The 26,086-nt window shown below is 32.9% G+C and overlaps 1 protein-coding gene across 1 annotated transcript in view; it reads right to left on the bottom strand.

Moving 5' to 3' along the window:
- Nucleotides 1-26,086, bottom strand: part of LOC148606823 (uncharacterized) — a 39,219-nt gene that overhangs the window by 5,054 nt on the left and 8,079 nt on the right. The window contains exons 6-23 of the mRNA XM_088546132.1: nt 25,265-25,375; nt 24,659-25,048; nt 23,965-24,219; nt 23,526-23,630; nt 22,876-23,055; nt 21,908-22,135; nt 17,052-17,312; nt 16,700-16,816; nt 16,048-16,452; nt 14,016-14,276; nt 13,005-13,133; nt 7,391-7,472; nt 6,723-6,838; nt 6,226-6,335; nt 5,057-5,207; nt 3,958-4,095; nt 3,409-3,507; nt 109-312 (exon numbers count right to left, since the gene is read on the bottom strand). Coding sequence (XP_088402258.1) covers nt 109-312; nt 3,409-3,507; nt 3,958-4,095; nt 5,057-5,207; nt 6,226-6,335; nt 6,723-6,838; nt 7,391-7,472; nt 13,005-13,133; nt 14,016-14,276; nt 16,048-16,452; nt 16,700-16,816; nt 17,052-17,312; nt 21,908-22,135; nt 22,876-23,055; nt 23,526-23,630; nt 23,965-24,219; nt 24,659-25,048; nt 25,265-25,375 — 3,342 coding nt within the window. The remainder of the gene's footprint in view (nt 1-108; nt 313-3,408; nt 3,508-3,957; nt 4,096-5,056; nt 5,208-6,225; nt 6,336-6,722; nt 6,839-7,390; nt 7,473-13,004; nt 13,134-14,015; nt 14,277-16,047; nt 16,453-16,699; nt 16,817-17,051; nt 17,313-21,907; nt 22,136-22,875; nt 23,056-23,525; nt 23,631-23,964; nt 24,220-24,658; nt 25,049-25,264; nt 25,376-26,086) is intronic.

Raw genomic sequence — 26,086 nt, 5'->3', positions numbered from 1 at the left:
ACATTAATTCATTTAATTAAACAATAAATGACTTTGATAAAAGTCGTTTTCATGATTTCTCAACCAGAAAAAATTGTTTTTTGAAGTCTTGAATATATAATTCCTAACCTTGACAATATTCAGGATGACCACTCCATGTATTATTCTGCTGACAACGGAATGACTTGGTTACGATATGATCAGGGAATATGTACCCTTGATCACATGTGAATGTAACAGTAGTTCCAAACGTTGAGAACCCCTGAATGGTGAAGTCTATTGCCGAATTCGAATTTGGAAGAATTTGTAACAAATCTAAATCACACCACTTTCCTAGAAAAAAAAAACAATGATCATTTATATTGAGGTCATTTATCTTTCTCAGCGGCAGCAGCCCATTTATTTAACAGTTAATGTTTTAGTGTACATGTTATGATTATGTGATTTGTACAATGTTTTTCTTAATGGGTTCGGGGTACTACAAGAATAAAGAGTATTCTATTTTTGATAGTGACATAATCACGATTCTTATCAGGGGAGCCCACTAGGGCGAGCCCTACTATTAATCGTGTTGAAGTTACTAGCTAAAGCAAAATGTCATTTATTCCTTTAATTGATAATTTACGACTAAGAAAGAGGCAATGTTCGTAATTTGAAATTTATTTAATATACAAATATCGAAAGTATTATTTAAATGCGGACTATTTTATTGGTTGTCCAAGATTTGTGACACTTTCCAAGCAAAACTAACACGTGCGTCAGATGTGATATGGGATGGGTGACCTTTTTTTTTTATCAAGGATTATTTAAATTCTTCGATGGATAGTTACAATATATTTATGATTTTGCTAGTTCCCATGAAAAATAAGGTCATTCATTTGTATTGTAAAAACATGAAACGTGTCATGGTGTACAGATGGATACATTTGAACTGATTTCAAAGCTCTGAGCAACTCTGAGCAACATTTAATTCTTTCAATGAAGAAAAAAATACCACATTTAACAATAAAATATACTTCATTTCATATCGTTTTATTTTATCATGACTTTTTACGGATTAAAGTTATATTTTCTTGTTCAAAATTCAAAGGAAGATAAACATTGTCTGTTTTCTGATTGCTATAGATGTGCTTTGTTTCTCATAGCACTTGGTAGTAACAAGTTTGCAAGAAGAATTAACATCGACAGCATAATTCCATTGAGAAAAGTACATGTTGATCCATAAATCAATCGCACAACGATCGTTAAATAATCGGAATCATTTGTAAATAAATCGTATAAAATAAACTTATAAGTAGCAATCGTTGTAAGAGTCATGCAAAATCTGAAAAAAAAACGTGATACACCCCAAAAAAGGCTACATATTTTTATATAAGTTGTTTTATGGGTCTATTTTAAGAAATGTGTAATTATTCATTCAAATCTGCCTGCTCTTAGGCGATAATCAACACTGTAAATCCAATAGATTCTATTGTATTTGAGTGTCATTTATAGAGTTGTCTCCCTTAATTTTGAAATCTACAGTGCATTCTATATATTTTTTATCTCCTAAGAACACGGTTTATATGAATGTTAGTTTCTGTTTACTATGGCAATTCGAACAAAATATCAAAAATAAAAATATATAGGCTTTTTACCCATAATCACATTTTGCATGATTCTTAGCTGGAGTGCTCCTTAAAAGAACACCAAAATGGTCGCAATTTCTTGTCAATGCTTCACAAGTTATTGTGATCGGTTATCGATGATTTATGAATTATTTAATTGATTAATTGAATGATTGATTCATTATTGGGGTTTAACGCCCGAGCAGCAATATTTCAGCTATATTCAGGAGATGAATATGAAATGAATCATAAAATGAACATGAAATGATGATGATAATGAAATGAAGAATGGGACACAAGGATAATAATTTTGATTGCCACAAAAAAGGGAGGAATAGGTAAGTTCTGGCAATTTAGCCTCCAGCATGTAAAACGCCAGGGCTCCGAATCGATTATTCGTAAGGATTCTGATGAACCACTCATGTGTGCGAAGGGGTAATACCGAATTGACTACCAAACAAACTTAACACTTACCCGATTTCATGATAATTTCTTATAATGTGACGGTGTGGCTGACATACAATGTGGTTGAGCATGCCGACGCTTCCGGAGCTTCCGTTGTCTCTTATGTCCGTGGTGCTTTTATAACTTTGTTTGCTGTTTAAGTTTCCTTTGTTCCTTTGCCTACATTGTGTATGTAGGTCGTTCTTGTTTCCTAATTTAGTGTTTTGGTCATGTAACTGAATTTTAATGTCTCTTGATTGTTTTTTTCTGATACTTTTGTATGTTTTGCTGATTTCCACATGAACATTTTTAGACAAAAAGGTCAAGATTCTTAATAAACAAAACTAACGTTAAAGAATGATGGACAATTTGTTTCTGTAATAAAAAGTTGATCAATTAAATTTGATAAATTGTTTTTTTATAGACACATGTCTGAGGACAAACCTTCAAAACATCGTTTTTCGAATTTACAGGAAGAAGTATATTAACGAGTAATTAAGGGAACCAAGGTTATAGCGGTAATCAAAAGAATGCAATCCAGGGACAAAGAGCATAGATGGAAAACAGAAATACACAACAAAGAACATAAAGTAACTAAAATCATACATAGAAAGTAGCAAAAGCAAATGAGCAACTTGGACTCCACTACAAACTGGGAGCACTCAGGTGCACCGGTAGGGTAAACGTCCTCTGCTTTTCTAGAAAAACCCGCCGAGTTGCTCATAAAAAGTCAAGTCCGGGGTAGACAAACGAAGAAAGGAAAACTATGACCCGTTGAATAAATCAGTTTTCATGGTGCAGATGGATACACCATAATGATCCACGAATTCATGATGACGACCATAAAACTTCTGTAGTGATGACTTAAATCTTGTAGCAACATAACCCTGTTGCAGAAGCCTACTTGTTCTAGTTCGATACAAAAAGTCTGCGTCGTTTCGGCAAATTCTGGCATAACGTATGAGTTGTGATATGAATACTCCATACGCAGGCGCTGAAGGGATGTTGCAACAGATGAAAGGAAGGTTGAAAATTCTGAATGAAAAGTCATCACGTTTGTTGTAATGTTTGGTCGATAGTTTTCACTTACCATCGATTTCTAAGTGTACATCAAGATATGAGGCTGACCTTACAATGTCTGTAGTATCCTTTATCTCATGTTCTTTGGGGGTAGATGCGATGTTTCAAATCCCCGAAATTATGATTGTTTAAAGATAATACGTCATCTATATAGCGAAAACTGACGATCTAGCCAAACGATATTCTTTCTTTCGGATCAGATCAGCTATAAGGTCAGCCTCATAAGAGTGAAGGAATAGGTCAGCAAGTAAAGGAGCACAATGTGTTAAAGTCCGGGGTAGAATTAAGATGCACTTACTGTATGACTTCTTCACGAGTAACCCGTTTGTCCCATCACAACTTCCACTTTCTAATTTACCATAGGCCGACGGTAAATCAGACCACATGTAGCAAGTTCCTACAATCACCAGAATATTTTGTATATCAGTTAATTCATAGGATTTTGTAATTATAACAGGATAATGACACAAAGTCATTTAATTTTGCAGGAAGTTTTACTTTTAGACGTAAGTACATGTACCTTTTGTTTGCATTTGTTCATGTTACGAATTTGGATTTTATGCATATTTATACATTCGTTCATTATGCTTTGTAAATAGTTTTCGACTGATATCACTTACAATATTTGACTTTTGTTAAATGGACATTGGATATTGACCATCGAAAAACAGAACCAAACATATTGTCTAAGGCACTGTGATTTTTCTGCAAAATATATGTTTTTAGAAAAAAAATCACCTATAAGTATATTGCTTTAAATATGAAAGGATTATGCAAAATGTCATCACGAATGTAAAATAAGAAGTTTTCATTTTGAACGAAGGTTTAAGAAAACGTAGAATGTTACCATTATAGAAACTCCAAAAAGGAAACCCCATTTCTTCAGTTTTGTTTCCACAATGATATGAACTCAATGACCAAATGTGGTTTGCTGTGTCAGTAAGTTGAGTTGTCATCATATAGCACATTCCTTGGTCATTTGAAACTTCAATGAAAATATATCAAGCAAAGAATATATATATATATATATACAACGTCTCAGAATATGACCACTCTATTCACTTTACTGCTCCATCGGATCAAATTGATACAGGGAAGATAACGTAAACTTATAGAAGGGTCTGAAAAATTCCCAACGATGTTGGCGAAGCAAATTTTTGTCGTTCCCTCCACTGGACTCGAACTCGTACCGCTGTGACATCTATGGCAACACCGCCTGCACTAAGTCCAGCGCCCTAGACCACTCGGCCAGCTAGGCTATATAGAATATAGCTTTCGCTGGCCGGGTGATTCATCCTCGTAGGATTAATCTAGGGCTGTAACTAAGTACACGATGTATGGTAGTACGGGACAGTTTATCTAGGTGTTATTATGTAAGATAGAGGATCAAATTAATGATGCATGTCACAACAAATCAATATTATACAACGTCTAAGAATGTGACGACTCTATTCACTATACTGCTCCATCGGATCAAATTGATACAGGGAAGATAACGTACTTATAGAAGGGTCATCGTGTACAAAGTTACAGCCCTAGATTAATCCTACGAGAAGGACTCACCCGGCCAGCGAAAGCTATATTTTATATAGCCTAGCTGGCCGAGTGGTCTAGGGCGCTGGACTTAGTGCAGGCGCTGTTGCCATAAATGTCACAGCGGTACAAGTTCGAGTCCCGCGAGGGGAAAGACAAAAATTTGCTTCGCAAATTTGACAGTTCTAACATCGATGGAAATTTTTCAGACCCTTATATATATATATATATATTATACGGTATTGCAGTCTTTTCTCCAAATTTATAAAATCAATTTCAACAGTTGCAGAAACATTAAGATTGGTTCGATAAAACATGTTGATGTTTATGTATTTTATAGAAATCAAAAGATAACGTAGTCTTTAATTCAAATTACATGTTCAATATATCTACAATTTTCTGCCAAAGCTTACAGTCATACACTGTAAAGGGTTCACCAAGAACTTCAACTCTGAGAATAGGCCAGTGGAACCAACCAGTAGGATTAAATATTAGTTTGTTGGTCACAATTGGGTTGACTAAGTAGTTGTATTTGAAACCACTGCTGTCAACATTTCCTGCAAACTAAGATTTAGTTTTTTGGTAAATATTCTGCAAACAAAATGATAATAGAGTAATGGTTTGCAAGGCCGTATAATTCTTATATTTGTAATGACAGTAATATTGGAGTAATTATTTTCTTTCACAATACCAGTGGACAATGCAATGTATTGTAAAACAAATGATACCTTAATAAGGTAGATTTAGGGTAAGGGATATAACTCTTTAAATCCGTGATTTGTTCATAATCGTTGTATCATATTCAATTTTACCAAAGCCTATCAAGCTTTTATTTAAAATAGAATGAAATCAATCAAAGTTTCTTTGATTCTTAGATGAGACTCTTAGGTCTACCGCTGTAAGATATAAGACAAATAAAGATAGTGTATTAGATGACAAGCAAAATATAATGTAATTAAGAATGTGTAAAATTTCTCATCCAAATTATTACCTGTATGTAACATTTCAGACATATAAAAACTGTTAAGTAGATGTTTTGTAAAATCAGAAAAATGTGATACACCTAAAAAAAGGTTACATATTTTTTTTGTTATTAATTTGCTTTATAGGTCTATACTATGAAATATGTAATTATTCATTCAAACCTGCCTGCTCTTAGGAGATAATCAACATTGAAAATCCAATAGATTGTATTGTATTTGAGAGTTATCTCCCTTAATCTTGAAATTAACAATGCATGCTATATAATTTTTATCTTCTAAGAACACGGGTTATTTGAAAAACTGAATGTTAATTTCTGTTTACAATGGCAATTCAAACAAAAATATTAAAAAAATGGAAATATGTAGGCTTTTTACCCATAAATCACATTTTGCATGATTCTTAGCTGGAGTGCTACTTAATAAATGGTTTTGTCCTCTAAGAGTGTTAATGAATTGTAATGACTATCTTTAGATATTACTTGCATTTTTATAAGTACACTTTTGCACAATGTTTATTATGCGCCACATAAATTGTATTTCTTTATCATTTTATAAGTCTTGTGATATATATTTTTTTAAAATTTTTGAATTTCTCCTACCTGGTGCAATGTTCCATTCTGACTGTAAGTCTCTATTTTATTGCTCACAATGTCCCAATATTTCAACACAAATGAAGTCGTCCATGCTTTAATTGTTGACACAATACTACCTAAAGAGAATTATAGTAAGATACATCATTCTTTACAACGGAAAAATGAAGCTTAGCTCAGAAACCACTCCTACGTTATGTCATGGCTTGGTAAGCTACCTTGCCACTTTGAGAAATATTTGCAGTAAACCGATTGTTAATAAAGATACACGCTATTAGAATTACAGTAGCTGTACACAAACACACAAGTCACATGGGAGGTAAAATGATTTCAGAAATCATCATGTTAAAGTAGGATGATTGATTGGAAAGAGGGAATAACCAAAACACGATTATGAGAACCAAGCCTGTTCTTGTCTCGAGTAATTATATTTTGGCTATTCATGATAGCTGATTGGCAGTACTTTTAATAAAATTTTAATCCTCCATAAATCATTGTTTACATACCTTGTAAGACAACACCAGTCACTACTACAAGATTAGGGAACTGGAATGTAAGCTCCTCATTAGATGAATTGGTTACAGGCTTCCAGTAGGACAGGTCTGTATAAGGCCATTTAATGCTAAATACAGTTTGAAATATGAAATATTCTGCTTTGTTTATTTTTCTTCTAACAAGACTTCATTATAGGACAATATTTAAATATTTATTTTTGTATATACAATATACTTTATTAAATTAAAATTACCTTTTACATTTTAAATTATTTTTCAACAAATTATAAAGTCTAGGTACCATCTCTTTATCACTTAATGAACACCTAATGATAATTGGGAAACAAGGCAATGGTCTTATATTTTGAATGAAAAATTATCTTCTAACTCTACTTACAAAGCAACAACTATTAAGCATATTGAGTGATTGTCTCCATTTGTTTGCATGAAAGTTTTAGAGATTTCAACAAACCCAAAGAATAATTTCTATTATGCATCAAATATTTCTGGATTACAACTGTCCACTTTTCCACTACTTAGAATTGAACTGTATAAAAACGTGTAACTTAAAGACTTAAAGGGAAGCTAATAAAAATTGATTTGTATTTGATTTGATGTTTGTCAAATCTATACAAAACCTTTCATTAACATCTAAAGAGAAAGAAGAGCTAAAAACATACCTGGAGTTTGTTGGACCATAGTTTGGAATGGATGATGATGCTGTTTTAACTATGCCATTATTAATTGGCATCAAAGATGGATCTGAAAAAAGAAATTGTTGTCCAGTTTATTAAAGGAAATCGAGATTAAGCAAGAACAACATGAATTAGTAGTAGTTTTCAAATGAAACATATGTCATCGCGAGCAAACTGTTATTAATATGAAAATAAAGACATAAACACATAACCATGACAATGTGTCTGCACATGTTACGGATAATATAAGGGTAACAACCAAATTACCGAACACTAATTCATAATCATGTCCAGTTAAAAAAAATCTGGCAAAATAGATATTACAATACCGAATCATCTGGTACAAGCATTTAAAACAAAATCTAATCTCCCGCCTCCGTTGCATCGTGAATATACCAGTTGTAATTGAATAGCTATTGCGTCATAATCGGTATGTTAACAGTCATATCAGTACAAAGAATCATTTAGAAGAAACTGAGTAATTTTCAACCAAGGACATATATATCTTAAAACGAATATGGTAAGATACTTTTTGAGACGCATTTTCTCTCACCTGATTCGGGATTGAGTCTATTGCGCATATATTTATGGTATTCGAGCAAACCAGTGTAGTTGATATTTGCCCTAGCGACGCGAATCAATTGTGAACTATAAACACCATATGCAGTAGATGAAGGTATATTGCTGCACAGGTAAGGACAATTTACAAAGTCGTCTCTTTTATCATAAATCTTAGTGCTATGATGTTGTCAAATTCGAGAGATACGTCCAAAAAAAAGATGCAGAACAAGTTGTTTCTGTAGTCCTCCTTTATCGCGAGCTCTCGTAAATATATATTAAAGTTAACTATTTACCAAGAGAAGGGTTATTAATGGACAATACATCATCAATATATCTGTATGTAAAGTTAAAGTATTTAGCATCTTTATATTTTTATTCTTTGTTAGATTCTGTCGAAATTGATAATCTCGTATGAATATAAAACAAATCATCTAAGCACAGACAGTAAGTGCCTATTGGATTGTCAAATCGTTGTTGGAAACAGGCTGCTCCAAAGGCGACAAATATGTTATCGATAAAAAAAATCAAGCATATCGCAAACCTGCTTTTCTGTGTATCACACTTTACCCTTCTGCGATGTTTGTGAAAAAAATATGTGAATTTGTAACCAACAACAAATAATTTTTCGAATCAGCAAAATATTTACGAATAAGTCCTTGTTAACGAAATTTCAAATTATCATGTGACAATGTAGTGTAAAGAGTTGTGAAATTAAAAGATTGCAATTAATTAATTTGCAAAAAAAACTGCAGGGTTTTAGGTTCTGAAGTAAATCTTTAGAACTTATAAGTATCATATGATTAATTTTCTTCTTGGAATCAGGATGAAGATCTAGCTTTGTACCTTTCTTTGTATGTATTCTTATGAAGTTTGTGAATCCAATACAATTAATATAAATCCTCACATTTTGTTTCGATGTTGAGAGAAAACATGATGGACTTTTTGAAGCACATACTTGTCTGGATTTCATAAGATAACAAGATAATGTTGTCTAATATTTCGGTAGTCGATTTCACAAAAAGAAGTTATTGTAAAATTAGTCTTAAGTTATGACGTCATAATAGATAAAAGAATTGTGACGTCATAACGTAAGACTAATTTCACACTTACAACCCTTCGTAAAATTAATGCAGTATTTAAGCGGCATATGATATAAGCATACTCTAAACAAAACGCTTAAATTTTTTAAGCGAAAGACAATTTTGTTAAACTTATAAACGTTTTGAGCAAATCTAACAAATAAATCATTTAAAAAATGAACACGTATCATAAAATCAAATTAAGATAAATATCATTAAAGCAGTCCCACTCAATATAACTACAGCCGCTGAAAGGTTCTTTTTTCCTTAAGTTTATAAAAGAAAACAGCAACTAAATTGTTTTAGTCGCAAAATTGTTAGTAACCAACCATTACTTTCAACACTTTTTGGCATTGGAAAAATACCAGTCCCTTACACAACAATGCAGCATTCTCTATGACCTTCATAGAACGATATGAATTAAGGCTTGTGTCTAAAAAAGTAGGAGGGGCACAATAGCGTCATGTGATAAAAAAATAATGATTTCATCAAATTTTATTCGGCGGTTTCAGAGGTAAGATGATGCCCCTATTGGTCAATCAATGACAAAGTCAAACAATGGTTTAGCATCAGGAAAAAGTCTTTCAGATGGACAAACAAAATAGGAGGTGCAAAATGGCATAATTTAATAAAGAACCTGTGATAGTTTAGTCAAATTCAGAGGAGTTACGGATGAATTAGAACATTCGTCCAAAAACAAAGCCCATGTTTTGCTTTAGAAAACCCTAAAAGTCATTCAAATGGAAATACAAAAAAGAGGTGCAATATAGCATCGAGTTTAAAAAAATCTGTAAAAGTGTAATCGAATTTCTATCAACAGTTTCAGAGGAGATGTTGATTAGATCAGTGTACGGGCGAAAGAGTAATCAAGGGAACCAAGGTTATAGCGGTAATCAAAGGAATGTAATCCAGGGACAAAGACCAGACATGAAAAACCGACCTACACAACAATGAATATAAAGTAACTAAAATCATACTTACAAAGTAACAAAAGCAAATGAGCAACTCGGACTCCACTAAAAAACTGAGAGCATAGACCAGGTGCATCGGTAGGGTAAGCGGTCTCTGCTTTTCTAGAAACCCCCGCCGAGTTGCTCATGAAAAGTCAAGTCCGGGGTAGACGAAAGAGGAAAGGAAAACTATGACACATTGAACAAATCAGTTTTCATGGTGCAGATGGATACACCATAACGATCCATGATGACGACCATAAAAGCGGTCTCTGCTTTTCTAGAAACCCCCGCCGAGTTGCTCATGAAAAGTCAAGTCCGGGGTAGACGAAAGAGGAAAGGAAAACTATGACACATTGAACAAATCAGTTTTCATGGTGCAGATGGATACACCATAACGATCCATGATGACGACCATAAAACTTATGTAGTGACGACTTCAATCATGTAGCAACACAACCCTGCTCCAGAAGCCTATTTGTTAGAATTCTAGCGCTATTCAAAAAGTCTGCGTAGTCTCGGCAAACTCTGGCATAACGTATGAGTTGTGATATGAACACTCCATATGCAGGTGCTGAAGGAATGTTGCCACAGATGAAAGGAAAGTTGACTATTTTGAATGAAAAGTCATCACGTTTGTCAATAGTTTTCCTTTACCATCGATTTCTAAGTGTAGGTCAAGATATGAGGCTGATCTTACAGTGTTTGTACTATCCTTTATTTCAATTTTGTGGGATATATGCGATGTATCAAATCCCCAAAATTAGGATTGTTTAAAGATAAAACGTCATCTATATAGCGAGATTAAATGATCCAGCTAAACGATATTCTTTCTTTCCAATCAGATCAGCTATAAAGTCAGCCTCACAGGAGTGAAGGAATAGGTCAGCAAGAAGAGGAGCATTGGAATACCGACCGTTTGTTGAAAAAAGCGTACACCACACTGGACAAATGTGTTATCGATTTTATTTTAGCATTTTGTAAACATCTTCCTCTGTATATTTGGAGGGTGATTTGGAATTTTTTCTTACAAATATGAGGAATCTCTATCAAGAACTATATATATGTATCTAGGTGTACCATCTTTTCTGGAAAAACAACGATGCATAATGTTTTTAAGTCGGGATTTTAACTGAGTATGGGGAATGGAAGTATACAGTGTTGAAAAATCATAGGTTTTAATACTATTTTATTCTGATAATAGTCTTGAACTGAGTGTCTCCAAAAGATCTTTCGAATTTTTCAGGATCCACGTTGAATTAATACCACTACGGGAGAAACAAGTGTTGTGGTGGGACTACAGACCCCCTTTGACAGCTGTGAGCAAAGAAGTTAAAAGTTTTGAAAGAGGTTTGGTGGTACATTTCACAGATCCAGCTATGTAACGTTGTTTGTATGGATTCTTGTGGAGTTTAGGAATCGAGTACATAGACGGTAATTCACAGTCATTGTCCTTGGTAGAGAGACCAAAAGAGGATAGCACAGATTTATGGTTTTCCACAATTTTTTATTTGGAGAGTGTGGTAGCAGTATAGGTCTTATCACTGCTATTATTTTCTACGTCTACCTCTGATAATAAACACTGGATGTGAAACGTTTTGCAGACAAAAACAATTTTGTTTTGGGCTTTGTCTGCTGGTACGACAACATATTTGTCATGTACAGTAGACAATGTTTTTGCTACATCGGAGTCTTTGAAAACTGATGTAGCATTGGCACTCATTGACCCACTTAAAACTTTCATTCGTTTCAACCTCACGGCTTTTAACCAGTCTGACAAAGAATCAATGTTTTCTTTTTCTCGTTTGATCCATTTTCTTGCGTAGTCCTCCATTGCATCAATGAGAACTTTAAAGTTATAATTCCAATTTATGGAGCGCGGTTCGCGGTACTTGGGACCTTTAGAAAGGATATTACACAAAGATTCGTTTTCGATGATGGACAAATCTCCCGTAACAACTTGACCGGAAGGACCATATTTGAATGGAGAGTTTTTGCAAGAACAGTCAGGTGGTTTAGCCTTGATGTTCTCAATCTCGACGTTCTGCAATAGCCTTTTATAATTGAAAATTTTGGATGCAATGGATGAAGTATAGGAATATGAAATAATTGGTATGAATTTGTCTTTGAAAAAATCACATTTTTGTGATGGAGGATATTAGCCAAATTAATTGCATCTATACCTTTGTTGACAAAGGTAGTGGAAGAAATGATCGTTTTTCTTTATCTTGACTTTTCACACAAACTGGTTTAAATAGTCTGTGGAAACCAATATCTAAAATAATGGCAACAAGTCTGTATAATGATAAAGTAGGGTCAGAAACAGGAGTGTCAAGACTTGTTTTGTAAAGGGAGTGTAGAAGAGTGAGAGGTATAGAATAGAGTTTGGTTCTAATGTAATGAAGTCCAAGAGGTTTTTGTATGAAAGGAAGGAGTCTGTCTATAGATACATCATGTAACTTAGGTGACTTATAACAGCGATGGCTATGACTCCTTTTCCGTCTTGGAGTTTTGTCACATTTATCTGTTGTTATATTGGCTTGAAAGGTTTCCTATACTTTTGATATGGTCATTGTATCCGTAAGGTATTGGAACACCTAGTCTTCGTATCCAGTACTCCTCTCTTTCTCTACGATAGATTTTACTTGGAACGAGACTGTTCGTAGCATGGTAATTTTTTTCTAAAATACGAACGAATAAACACCATGATAACTTTACACTATATGCAAGCGAGGGAGTATAAAATGTAATACCTATCTACGCTAGAGGTGAAGTTTACGATGTACCTCTTCCTTTATTACATTTCACTTAAATTCCTTTTATTCAGAAGAAGCAATATATCAACAAGTATTTACGATATTTCCTCGTTATCTTTATTTGAGATATTCAGCGACCTTTCAAAGCATATTTGTCTTCTAAAAATGTCAATATTTCAGATATTTCATTTGACCAGTTTTCATTTAAAACTCATTATATAAAATAAAATAAGTAGAAATGATTTTGTCTTACCGTTGACAAAGCAAGTCACTCGAATACGATATGTAAAGCCCCGAGGTTTTATATAGTACTTGGTGGATATTGTAACACCATATTTCCGTAGTTCATCACATGATTCATACAGATCCTCTTCATAATAAGCTGAAAAAGCAATGACAGCTTCCGATTTTTCTCTATGTTATTAAGTATGCCTTGGTTTTGCAACTTATTCACTGATCGAGAACAATAGAGTTTAGTACAAAATAATAACAATTTGCATGCTGTCATTTAAAAAGTATCCCTGTTAAATTCAATTCTTCCAGTGTCATTAAAGGTTATGAAGGAGGGCATGTAAGGAGAGGTTGGAATTTATGTGGGGCAAGGACTGCTGAATGATAAGTAACTTTTACTGGTATATCGAACATGTATATACTGTACACATAGGGCCAAAACATTGCTTGTGTTTCCGCTAACCCACTAACCCTATTTTCTTGCCTACCGTAAATGTTTTTTATAACCTTTTTGTACAAGCATTGTTAATTTGTCTACAACACAAACCTGTAAAAACTTGGAAAAAATTAAAGATGTACCTAACCTACCGACCAATGCGGAAACACATTTATTTTTCTTCGCATAATCAATCAAACCAATATATAAAACTAAAAGCAAGTTTCAGAAAAGCAGGAACTGCGTGGAAATAAAGCCTTTTAAAGTTTCATTTAGTTAATTCATACTCAAAGACGAATAAAACCAATGTAAAATAAGGCAATTTTAATTTTTAGGTTTTTGCACTTTGACTTAGTAGAAGGTCATATCAAAATTAAAGACCTATTACTCCATCATTTAGACAGGCATCATTTATATTTTTGTTAAAATTGCAGTTTGTTGAAAAAGTAACAAATTTTTGGAGCAAACAATATCTAACATCTTTCATTCAAGATCAAGCTGCATTGGTTAAAACAAGTCATAGACTTGTTCATTCCTGTCGCTTGATAGTGTGTTAGAGTGTCTATCATACCATCTTAATTAATTTAATATACTTACTAAGGTTGTAAAGTGACATTGCTGTATTACTACCACAAGCTTGAGTTGGATAACCAGGACAAGAATGGCACTTTGCTGATGAAAATGTAAATTGTTCACCAGAATCAAAACACAAGCACCGAATTAAGTTAATAACTCCACTATACTTTAAGTCTTGCCCGAGACAAAACTGTATACACTGGGTCGCCGTCATTGCTGGGTGTGAAATGTTTGGTAAGGTCGTATTAAATAAGGACAGAATGACCATACAACCAATATAACCTACAAAAATGCAACAAGTTTATATTTTCAGTATATAGGTGAAAAAGTAATCAAGGGAACCAAGGTTCTAGCGGAAATCAAAAAGAAGATAATCCTGGGACAAAGACCAAACAAGGAAAACATACATACACAATAAAGAACATAACGTAACTAAAATAATACATACAAAGTAACAAAAGTAAATGAGCAACTCGGACTCCACTAAAAACTGGGAGCATGGAACAGGTGCGCCGATAGGGTAAGCGGCCTCTGGCGTATCTACACATCCGCCGAGTTGCTCATAATATCCGGGGTAGACGAATGAGAAAAGCAAAACTATGACACGATGAACAAATCAGTTTTCATGGTGCAGATGGATACACCATAACGAAAAAAATCTTCAGTTGGAAAATATTACAGCAATAGATGGCATGTTGTTTTTGATATTGCTTTATCAAGGTTTATATGAGGTGAGCCCGCTAGGCTGAGTATCGGTTTTAACCGGGAAGAAGAAACTTTCCAAAACAAAGTGTTTTACGTATTTCTTATATCGGCAATATCGGCAATAACCCAAATTTGTAAATTGTGTGTTTTCGAATGACAACATTTTTGTGACAGTTTATATAAAATTAGCATGTCTGTTGATGAAGCATTGTGACAGGGGTTGTAAATATTTTTATTACAAGATTAATTAGTTGAAATATAGCTTGCATTATCATCAATAATTGTTTAAATTCAATGTAGAGTTACTATATCCTAACGATTTTGCAAATTCTCGTGAAAATATAGTCATCCCTGTGTAGTGTTAAGACACACAAAACGTATAATGTTATACACAACACAATTGGTTACGTTTCAGCATATCTCAAAGCTCTGATCTCAAGGAAAAATAATTATAGCTTTCCATGCAAACAAACAGTATATTTAAGAATAAGATTTATTTGCCATTTCATATCGCAATATTCTATCGAACTTCTTATAGAATTTAGTCCCTTGCTTTTGTTCTTTCATAATGTTTTCTTCTGCAAAACAGCAGAAGGTATAAGTAGTTCTTTTTCATATATACGGAATGAAAGCCATTTAAGAAAGTGTTTCGAAATGACATAACTCACCTTCGCACGACAACCTGGTTGGCGGTCTCATGGGATAAGGGAAAACAGTATACATTTTTCTTGGAGACCTTGACATTTTTCACTTCGGTAAGTACCTGAATGGTTTGAAATAAGATATTCAAAAGTATTCAAGTACTTACCGTAGCTCGAATAAATTGAATATTTGATTTTGATGTCTACTGATGTCGGATTTCAAAAATGAAAAAGTTATTACCTTTTGCTTAAAATAAAAAAAAACGAAGTCAGATTCGGGAATATGAAAAATAATTATTGCAAAATATAAATATGTAGCAAATCTTACTTGTGCGTCTGGAAATTATAGTACTGATATTTTTTTTTTATTATTTCAGGATAAATGTATAAGAGGTAACCGTTATATGACATGCGATGTTGTCATTTGTATCACATTTTAGAAAATATTGTTTCTAGTTACGGTTACAAGTACGAATTGGTCGGGTTTCAACGTCATATTTGAAATGTACTTCCATTGGCCTACAAAAAGGTGATCCCTACACGGGTAATTGGCACATGCTTATTGTAAACCGGCCCGATAATTTTTTGGATTAGGTCAGTTAGCCTTTTCTTAACAGCAACTACACATCAAAGGACTTTTTACAAATACCAGATCTAAGGTATTACAAACATTATATGTATCACTAGAATAACTCAGTAGAAAATACCTGCAGATTTCTGACACATGAAAGTCTTTGTTGAAGTCTTATCATATGTTGTGCTAAGTTTTGTACTGTCGTTGACCAACATCATAAAGTGCCATTTACCAAATGAATTGACATCATTGAAGATGTTGACAAAGTATGAATCCGTGGCAATAAATCTGGAGCCATTTGCATGTAGGTATTTCTCATTTCCGAACTGATCAACAATCGCAGTCCACCAAAATTTATGGGGCTTTAACGATGGAATGGTCAAAAATTGTGATATGAAGTTTCTGTCGACAGGCGATATGAGGACGGCGCCATATTGATGACATGTTTCTATTGCATCATCAAAGCTTTTCGAAATCAATACAGCTCTATAGCAGATACCAGATCGTCCATACCAGCCTGGCTCACACCACGTGTCATCTAGAGTAAATGATGCTATTTGTCATATCAAACATATAAGTACAAAAGACACTCTTGATGAAACCCTATGAAAAGTAATGGCATCAATTAAATGTGTTTAGATATTTAAATGAAAGTTTTTTATACTATAAACTGTACACTTGAAACTTTCAGAGACTTCAATATTGTTTCTTCTTTCATCTTCTTTATTAGAGAATAAAACACTACTTTTCCTTCTAGTATAAAAATAAATATGATAAAATTACACCTGTCATTCCACAATCTGTAAACATTTCTGTTCCCGATGAGTTAAGCATATACGAGCTGTTCAAGAGAATACCAAATCTGTACAATGTGTCGCAGGACTCTGCCAGAGTGCTGTTCTCTGAATTGAACGAGTGATAATTAATCAAAATATGAAACAAAACTGTTTCAATACGACTAACCCAAACAGTTGGAACTAAATTTTGACATTAATTTATTATATTTTTTGTCTTTTGAATGCTCTTAATCTTAGACTTGAGAATATGGATTGAAATCCATGTAACAAAATATACGTGAATCAAGGTCATGTGAATATATGTATTATGGTGGAAAGGATTTTATACATAAAAACTAACCTGTTGAATAAACATTGACACTATAACCCGTGCCACAGTCCTGATAGGTATTCCCAGGACATGGGATAGAACAATCAGCAACACTTAGATTTCCCATTCTTGACAGCTCTGAGTGACTGAAACAATAGCATGAAAAATCTTGAATTCCGGCGTATTCATAATTTTTTCCTATACAAAGCTGCTTACAGAAACTCAGTTCCATCCACATCGATACAACTTTTAAAGGATTGGTACCCAAAATGTTAAAACAGCCCATGTTATCTGCAAAGAGAAATTTAAATGATAACTTCAAACGGTGTAAAGCAAAATATAGAAACGAATAGAGGAATGGAATATGTCTTTATTTCAATTACTGCTTTATACTATGTCATAATTATGTTTCCCTGTTTTGCTTTTATAACCAATTGGTGGATATCACTGCTGATGGACTAAAGATTCCCGGGTGTAATTACAAACCCAGTAGCCAGACTTGATTTTACTTCGAAATATATCAGATATATTTTTTAAATATTATCTTATTAATCAAATTTTGCAGTATTCAAAATTTCAAAATACCGAAATAATTGAGGCTTTATACCTTGAATTGCACATATTAGAAACTCTCCTTGATTGATAATGGTTTTGGTTTTGACTACTTTTTGTTTACAATTGTTTTTTAGATTAAGATCTTCCTATATATTTAGCCCACCATTTCGTCTGAAGTGCCTGTACCAAGTCAGAACCATTGCGGTAGCAGCTGCTCGATGATGTAATATCTATTTTGCCAGATTTATTTTGGACTTGACTTGAATCGGATTAGTGTTCAGTCATTTTGTTGTTACCCTTATTTAGATTTTAATGCTGCTGATGAGAGATTATTCGTTGAAACACGTGTACAGAATATCGAAATTTGCAACATATATATTGGTATTTACTCGTTTACTTCAGTTTCTGTTTTTACATGCGTGAAGATTTAGTTTTTTAATGTTTTTTTGTTGAGTTTTTATATTGTCATTCCACTGATGTTAATTCTTGACTATGTTCTTCTTTTTATTGCCATCCCAACTCTGGTTCCTTTAATTTCCCTAAAAAGAAGTTTTATGATGCAATATGCAATTTTGAAGTATTAGATGCAGTTTAGCATTTATAAGAATAGAAAATGTGGGTGGAAAAGTTTTAAATCATTTATGCCATTAACAGAATGTAGACTTGTTTATCGTTCCCTTAACATTATTTTATTTATTCATTTTGGTTGTTTTTCCTGAACGTTCAAAACAGTTTTCAAATAAAACATTTTGAACAGATGGTCAATTTAAAAAAATAAATATATTATCATATATGAATCATCTCATATAAAAAAGTATAAAAACCTATTTCGATTTCCCACTTAGTGATATTGCATACACATTTGTGAGTATTTTAAGCCATTGTTGCACCAAATCGGTTGAAATTTGGCGAAAATACTCTGTATTGAAGTATGGTTTGTTATGATAAAAAGCTGCAAAAACGACGGGAAAAATACGTAACGTCACACAGTTTTTTGTATTATTTCATCTACTTGACATTAATGGTCCTGATTTATGAAACTGATTTTGTATAAGTTGTTGGGAGAAGAAATCGGAACATACACTCACGCATTCTTTTCACTATATCGTGAATGTGTGACACTAGAAAAATTCTAATAGAATGCACCGTATTCATAGAACTGGTGCTCGGATAATCATTTCTTCAAAGATGTAGATATATGTATAAGTTCCAGTTCGTTGTTTTCATAGCTTAGCACTAGTCCTTGATTTTTGAAATTTATTCTTTATTTTTTTATTGAATCAGGAGAGCACCATATTGATCATCCACGGAAATCTCATTTACACTATGTAATTATACAAATGAATCATTCAATACCTTACTTTAACGTAAAAGAATGTTAAAATATGTTTATCATTGATTTTTTGCTATTTCAATCTTTAACGACTTTACTTTTTTTAATGCCGAATTATATATTGAGAAAAAAAATAAAAATAAATATTAAAATTTAAAATGCCGTTCTTTCCTACATCCAAAGATTGCGGCTTATAAAGTACGCACAGTGTATCCAAGTTTGGTGAAATACCTGTGTGCGGGTTGTTTTCTCTATTATCTAGCACATGCAGCGTTTCGGGTAGGTACTAAACAGGATCTGCTCGATTGATCAAACGTGCTTAGAAATAACTGCCATATGACTTAAACTACTCTCAATCGAAACTGCACTCCTATATTTCAGTCCGATATTTTCAATCTGGTTTTCTTGTCTACACCGATGTGACTAATCTTCATTTTTTCAGAGTCATACGTAAAAGCATTTCAAGACCAATAGATAAAAAATAAAAAAATAAAGAGAACATTCCCCCGACCCAACGTCGGAAATACACTGTACACCGAACCTGTTTATGAGACATAAACATTTTTTAAACTAACATGACATATACGTATACGTAAAAGTTAGACATAGTTCTGTCACTATTCTTAATTTTAACAACTTGAAAGGGATCATAGGAACTAGAATGAGAACATTTATAGCAACAGAACACAGCCAGGGACAAGAAACAAACTGGGCACATGCACTGGTAGGGTAAGCCTTCTCTGCGATATGTAGTTAAGGCATTATTTAAAACAAGCCAATTAAACTAGTACAAACAGGAACCTGACTAGACACATAGTTTTTTATACTAATTGCTTATTATATCCTCTTAAATGTATGTGCTTAATTTGAATATATAATATTTTATTTAATATATATTTTTTTGACACCTACATTCTTTTTTAATAACGGCGGCCATGTTTGTAACCGATTAAAAATCCAAATGGTCATTTCATTAGGATACCATAAAAACAAAAATATCAACTTTCATTGAATTCTGTATAGTAGTTTCTGAGGAGAAGAAATGTGAAAGCAATAACATCAAAAATAGCAAAAAAACGTCCAAAAATGGCAATAACTCGAACACAGGGTTAACAGATTGTCATAAATTTTTGGCAACAGGTAGATGTCTTCATGCTGAATACTTTTACCCCATGTCAGAATTCGTTTAAGCCAAATGGTTTTGAAGATATATGCAAAATCTGCTGTCTGACCTCTTTATTCTATTTTTAATAACGGCGGCCATGTTTTTAAAACCAATGAAATATCCATACGGACATTTTGTGCAGGATACTTTAAGGAACAATTACCTTAAGTTTCGTCAAAATCCATTTTAGTACGTGGGCTGAGATAACCCTCCGTGCACCCCCTCATAAACCAAAATATGATTTTCAGGTACCCTTATACCCCCCTTTTTGCCGCCAAAAAATAAACTGAAGCATTCTTGCCTTTTTTGGCTAGTTTTGATATCTCGTTGAAGCAGAAATCTATTTTTAAATTCTTTTTTGATTCTACGAACTTTGTCTTTCTACAGAACGAAGTAAACTGACATATGTATGTATCATTATTATCTTACTTATGAATGCCCAAAATATATGAGTTCTACAATGCCAGTATGCTGTGAATGAGAATTCTGTTTGATACTGAGACCAGTTTTCTAGGGGTAAGGGTAATATGTTTAATATTTTTTGAAAATCCTTTCTTGAAAATTAGTTTCGGGGTTTATTTATGAAGGAAATTGAATATCTATCAAATGATACCAAATTTGAGACGTTTTATTTGAGAGATAACTTGTAAAGTTGAGAATTTTTGTGACTTTTGACCAAAAATCGAAAATCCCATTTTTTCGCATTGTTTGATAAATTCTGACTACGAAAATCGCTAAAATTCATCAATAAAGAAAAAAAGAAAAGAAAAAAAAAAACCAGAAGTATAAATTGTGACAATACTCGACAGAAAATACCAAATACTTTTTACTGAAGCATAGATACTGTTAGGGTTTTGACATTGAAAAATATGCCAATTTAAACGGTTTTTCGGCAGGGTAGGGGTACATTTTTTCATTTTACCACAAAACCCTCAGTGTTTCGCAACTTTCTTGGTACTATTGAAAAGCTGAGACATTGGGCTATACGATGATACCTCAATGTGTTTAGTATTTTTCGTACATGTTATTCCGGGAAGGCTAAGACGCTCAAACAATTAAGTAAATTTAATCTTGGCATTTTGACCCAGTGGGGTACAAATATAGGCTTATACTGAAAACGAATCCCAGAATGTTCTTTGGCGACAAATTGATTCGGTAATGGGAGGTATAAAGGTACCTAAAAATCATCATGAAGTTGATGAGTTGGGGGTGTACTTTGGACCCTCCCAGCCCATGGACTATTTAGTAGTTTTAGAGGAGATGTTTGAAGAAATTGTTAACGACGACGACGACGATGGACGCCAAGTGATGGCAATAGCTCACATGGCCTACGGCCAGGTGAGCTAAAAAGGAGAAGTGTTATGCCAATGAGGCAGTAAAATGCAACCACCAAAAGCCAAGCAACGAACAATTAAACTTCTACAGGTCACCACGCGGTCTTCAATGATGAGCAAAACCCATAAAGTAAGTTGTAAAAGCCCCAAAAATAATTAAGAGAAAATATTCATTTAAGTCGAAAATCGATCTAATCTTTAGAAAAAAACCTAAAAAGAATAACAATGAAAATGAAACATAACGATAACCAGTGTTTTGTTTTAAACCGTTAAATGATAGTTTTAGATATAAACAAATAAGTGTTTAAAAAAAAAACGTTGACCTATACATTAAATCGATGCTTTATCTCAGATGTCGCAAAAGTGGGGTTTTCTTGTACCCTCCAACCCCTCCACCCAAGAAAATAAATGAAAAAAAATAAGTGAGTGAAAAACAAAGAACACATTGAACATGTTGAAAATAAGGATTAGAAATTAAAGAAAACACGTGATTATTAACCTGTAATTTCCTCGCATAAAATCAAGTTACTATTTGGCTCTTTTGTATTACTAAACGTCGTGCGTTTGGAATAGCTCATGTCTAGTGCGACAAAAAAATTACTATCGCCATTTATTGGTAAATGAAAAGTTATCTCTCCTGAGGCCCATGTGTAGATTGCCGATTCAAAGTTGTTTTGGAGTCCAAGAGTTGTTGAGGGATTATCTGTTGGAGTTGCTTGAAAGTTAGCTGAAAATAATTGAAAATTCATGCGTGAACTGCACAAAACGATTGCCATCGATTGTCTCAACAGATAGTTTCTCGAATCAGTGTTGTCTTTTTGGACAACCGTAATATGTTTATTGATAAAATACATCAATTCTATGAGTCGTAAGATTAATGTGTTAAACTAGACTGAATTCTAAAATTTCTTGCATGAATCTTCAACAGTAATGCTACTGTTCCAAGCGATACTATATTGACAACAAATATTTTTTTTTCTTATTCGAATTCTGTTAATAAATGTGTTATGTATTATTCCGCATTTAAAAAAAATAAATAAAAAATAAACAAATAATTGGAAGCAACGATAATATGTAGAAAGGAGAAACCTCATATCAGCGCTTGCATTAGAATCAAATGCATAGACAGTTTTAGATTCGAAAGTATATTATATAGAAAAAGCAGCTGAATACATTATTGTAGCGTCATGAATAATACAAGGAATTAAGCTAGTGTTTGACATTTACAGAAAAAAAAGTTTTGTTAATATGAATTTTTTATTCCGGCAATCCAATCAAAACACTAATAGGAGGTCACAAATCTGTGTTAACTTGTATTTTATTTCAGTGTAAGTGATGTCGAGTATAGAGAAAGTTGTTCATCTAAGTTTAAGCGGTTTTCGTTTGTTTGTTTGTTTTTTTTTCTGTTCCCCGAAAATTCATCACTTAAACAAAATTAACTCTACTTTTACAAAACAAACTTCTTACCTGCTAAATATTTGTACATTACATAATGATGATTTGCATCGTAGATTGTTGCTGCAATTCCACCAATAGATTTACAAGTACTTTGAACTGTATACCGAGTTGGCCGTGTCGTTGCCAAGGTAACTACATAGCATCGCCCATCAAAGCCTACCCAACCATTTTTACACAGCGTAACATTATCTACATAGAAGTATTATGATACGAACTTGGAATCAATATTAAACAGCATGACTATATACAAATTAAGTTAAACCTCACTCATAAAATTATATAATACAAACAATACAAAAAACAATTCGATATGTAATCTAATATTTGTTTTGTTGCTAAAATGATAGGAGGTTAGTTCATTGTATTTATAAAATATCTATATTGACATTTCTTGACATTTTTAATTAATCAACAAGAAGAAAAAAAAACAAAAACAGAAAACAAAACAAAACAAAAAAATAAAATAAAAATGTGTTATTGTGTTATTTGTGAATAGACAAATTTTAGGTTTTGTTCCTTCTCTTCTGAAATGATTAACTTATGGTAGTCAGAACTATGTATCCATGTCGTTAATTACACTCAACAGAAACGTATATAATTCAAGATGATGATAAGAACAGGTGCAGAAATTAGGGTCTAAAATATTGCTATTTGTATACCATAAAATCTACAGAACTGGTTTAGCCCATTAAGTCTGTAGTATCCGGACAGGCTTATTCCGGTTTCAAACAATTCGGCACATGAGCTATACATTGGAAATTTTTCTAAAAATAAACAAACAAAACAAAAAATGATAAAACATCCAAGTATCGTTTTCATTTGTAACTTACACAAGTGTAACAAAGAGTTACTGCTTTTTTAAACATTTCTTTTCGTATGTTAACATATTATCGTAAACATTGACTAAACGAAAAGTTATCTATTAAAAAAAAATAAAAAATATATGTCATCATGAAAAACGTTAAACCAATTAGATTAGATGGATTTCGTGTGTAAATATTTTCAGGTCACTTAAAATGTATCAGAGTAAAGATAATATGAAATTCACACCATTTCTGATAATCCCTAATGCATAGTTTGAAAATAAAATATGATTACCTATATCATATACTGATACGTATTCAGAACTTCCTCCACATGGCTGTATTTCATGGCAGTACCTTGAGCAGAGACTAGAATTTACTTTTGTATGTAAAGTGTCACTACATGCACACTTGTGATTTTCCCCTATCAAAGCGAAACCAGTTGCCTTGTTTCTACACCATTCAATGCACATTTGAACTTTTGGAATATCGTTTATGTCTAGTTCTTCAGATATGAGGCTAGTATTAGCTTCAAAACATCCAAGATAATCTAAAAATTAATAAGTGTCTTGTAACAAATTTTATGTCAAAAGATAATTGCAGTAAAAGAGTTTACTTTTCATTATTTATTGTGATGTGTTAACTTTGTTTTTATCATCAGTAATTATATCGATGTTATTATCAGCATCAATGTTATCATTGGTAAAGAACTTGTTTATCAATGTTCACAACATGGAAGATACACAAGCAAACAGATAAATTGACACATTGATTGATATCGAAACATGAAACAAGAAAACGAAGACAACATTTGAAATGAAATTTTACCAAATATACAAAATAGAATATATATGGAAAACAAGAATGTAAATGTTATCATTGGTTTTGGAAAGTTTAAAGTAGTATATAACAAAAAAACATTTTCGGCGAAAATATCGACCAAGCTAATCTATTATATGAAAAACAGGTCTGAAAGTCACATGACTCACTATCACTTTTTTCGCAGATGAACGACGACTCTTCTGGGACACTATAACCAATAAATTTCCCATTTTTATCTAAAGCGTAGTACTTTTCAGCTTTTTCCGGAAGGGAATAGTTCGAACGAATATTCAAACTGCTCTGGCCACTTGTCCATTTGTAGTTACTGGTATATCTGTGTCCATAAAGTCCCGTTGTCCACGAGTTTAACGTGCTATATTGTTCCAGTTCATTTATTACCGACATTATAAATTCCTTTTCGAAACCTTTCTCTAAACTAATAAGGTAGCCATCATTTGCGCCACAGAAATTTCTGGCTTCATGTAATCGCACTTTGGATGTTACAAACTTGTAACAACTAGATGCATTGCTTAATGTAAGCCACGATGTTTGGCACTCTGAAATGAATAATTGAATTGAACTAAGAGGATTTTAAATTTGTAATAATTAATTGGTTATTCACTCTTTCTTATTTCTTGAACAACATCCGCAAGAAAGGTATGACCAGTGACACTTGATTGTACCACAAGTACCATGTATATCCCTATTACAATGCTAAAATTTTACTTCAATTAAGGGTGCAATTATTCTTGTTTTTGTTCAACGCTTTTTACCTAAGGCCTGACATAAATTGAATGCCGACGTTGTTTCTGTATAAAATGTTCCCCCACCAATTCCATAGAGCTCCAATTCATAGCAAGATGTTGCAGCCTTGTAACTTGGTACTGAAATTAAATGATATACTATTTCATGTTTTTTTTCTTTTCCTGACAGGGGTTAATGAAAACATTACGCGACACTTTACAGTCGTCATTGCGAACAAAATAAACAAATAAAATCAATATTTTTGATATTAATTGACCAGACAACCAAAAATCATACAACATTTGTCGTAACTTCGAAAATTTTAAAGAATCTACATGAGTGCATTTATGAGTGATTTATAAACACAACTTGTCATGACACAAATCATTGTACAAACAGGTATATTTGTCCAGACCAATATTGTTTAAAGTTGCACTAGCTGCCAAATTTGTTCAGTTCTGATCCTACTGAAATTTGCACGTTCAATGATATATGTTTGTAGCAATGCTATTGAAGCAATAAATGCCGATAATACCTACAAAATATTGTAAAATCAAACAAGATTGATAGCCCTGATGTAATTATGTTTCGCCATTACTTCCGCAGATTGCCGACAGGGCAATCACCTGAATTAATAAGTTTACCTTGGTAAAACAAAACAAAACAAAAAAAAAAAAAAAAAAAAAAAACAATAACGTATTCACAGGTAAGCATGTGTCTTGTTAGAATTACATTTAATCTATTTCTTGGTTAGTTTTCAAATAAATAATGACAATTACTGACCATATTTGTGCCACATTATATCACAATACGTACATTAAAAGAGGATCCTTGCTTTATAGTCGAACTTT

Source organism: Perna viridis, chromosome 9, assembly GCF_037379345.1.
Source record: "Perna viridis isolate PV_CMFRI_1.1 ecotype Kerala chromosome 9, ASM3737934v1, whole genome shotgun sequence".
NCBI classification, from domain to species: Eukaryota; Metazoa; Mollusca; class Bivalvia; order Mytilida; family Mytilidae; genus Perna; species Perna viridis.
Note: the sequence above shows the minus strand (reverse complement) of the source record. Positions and strands in the feature narration are given on the sequence as shown.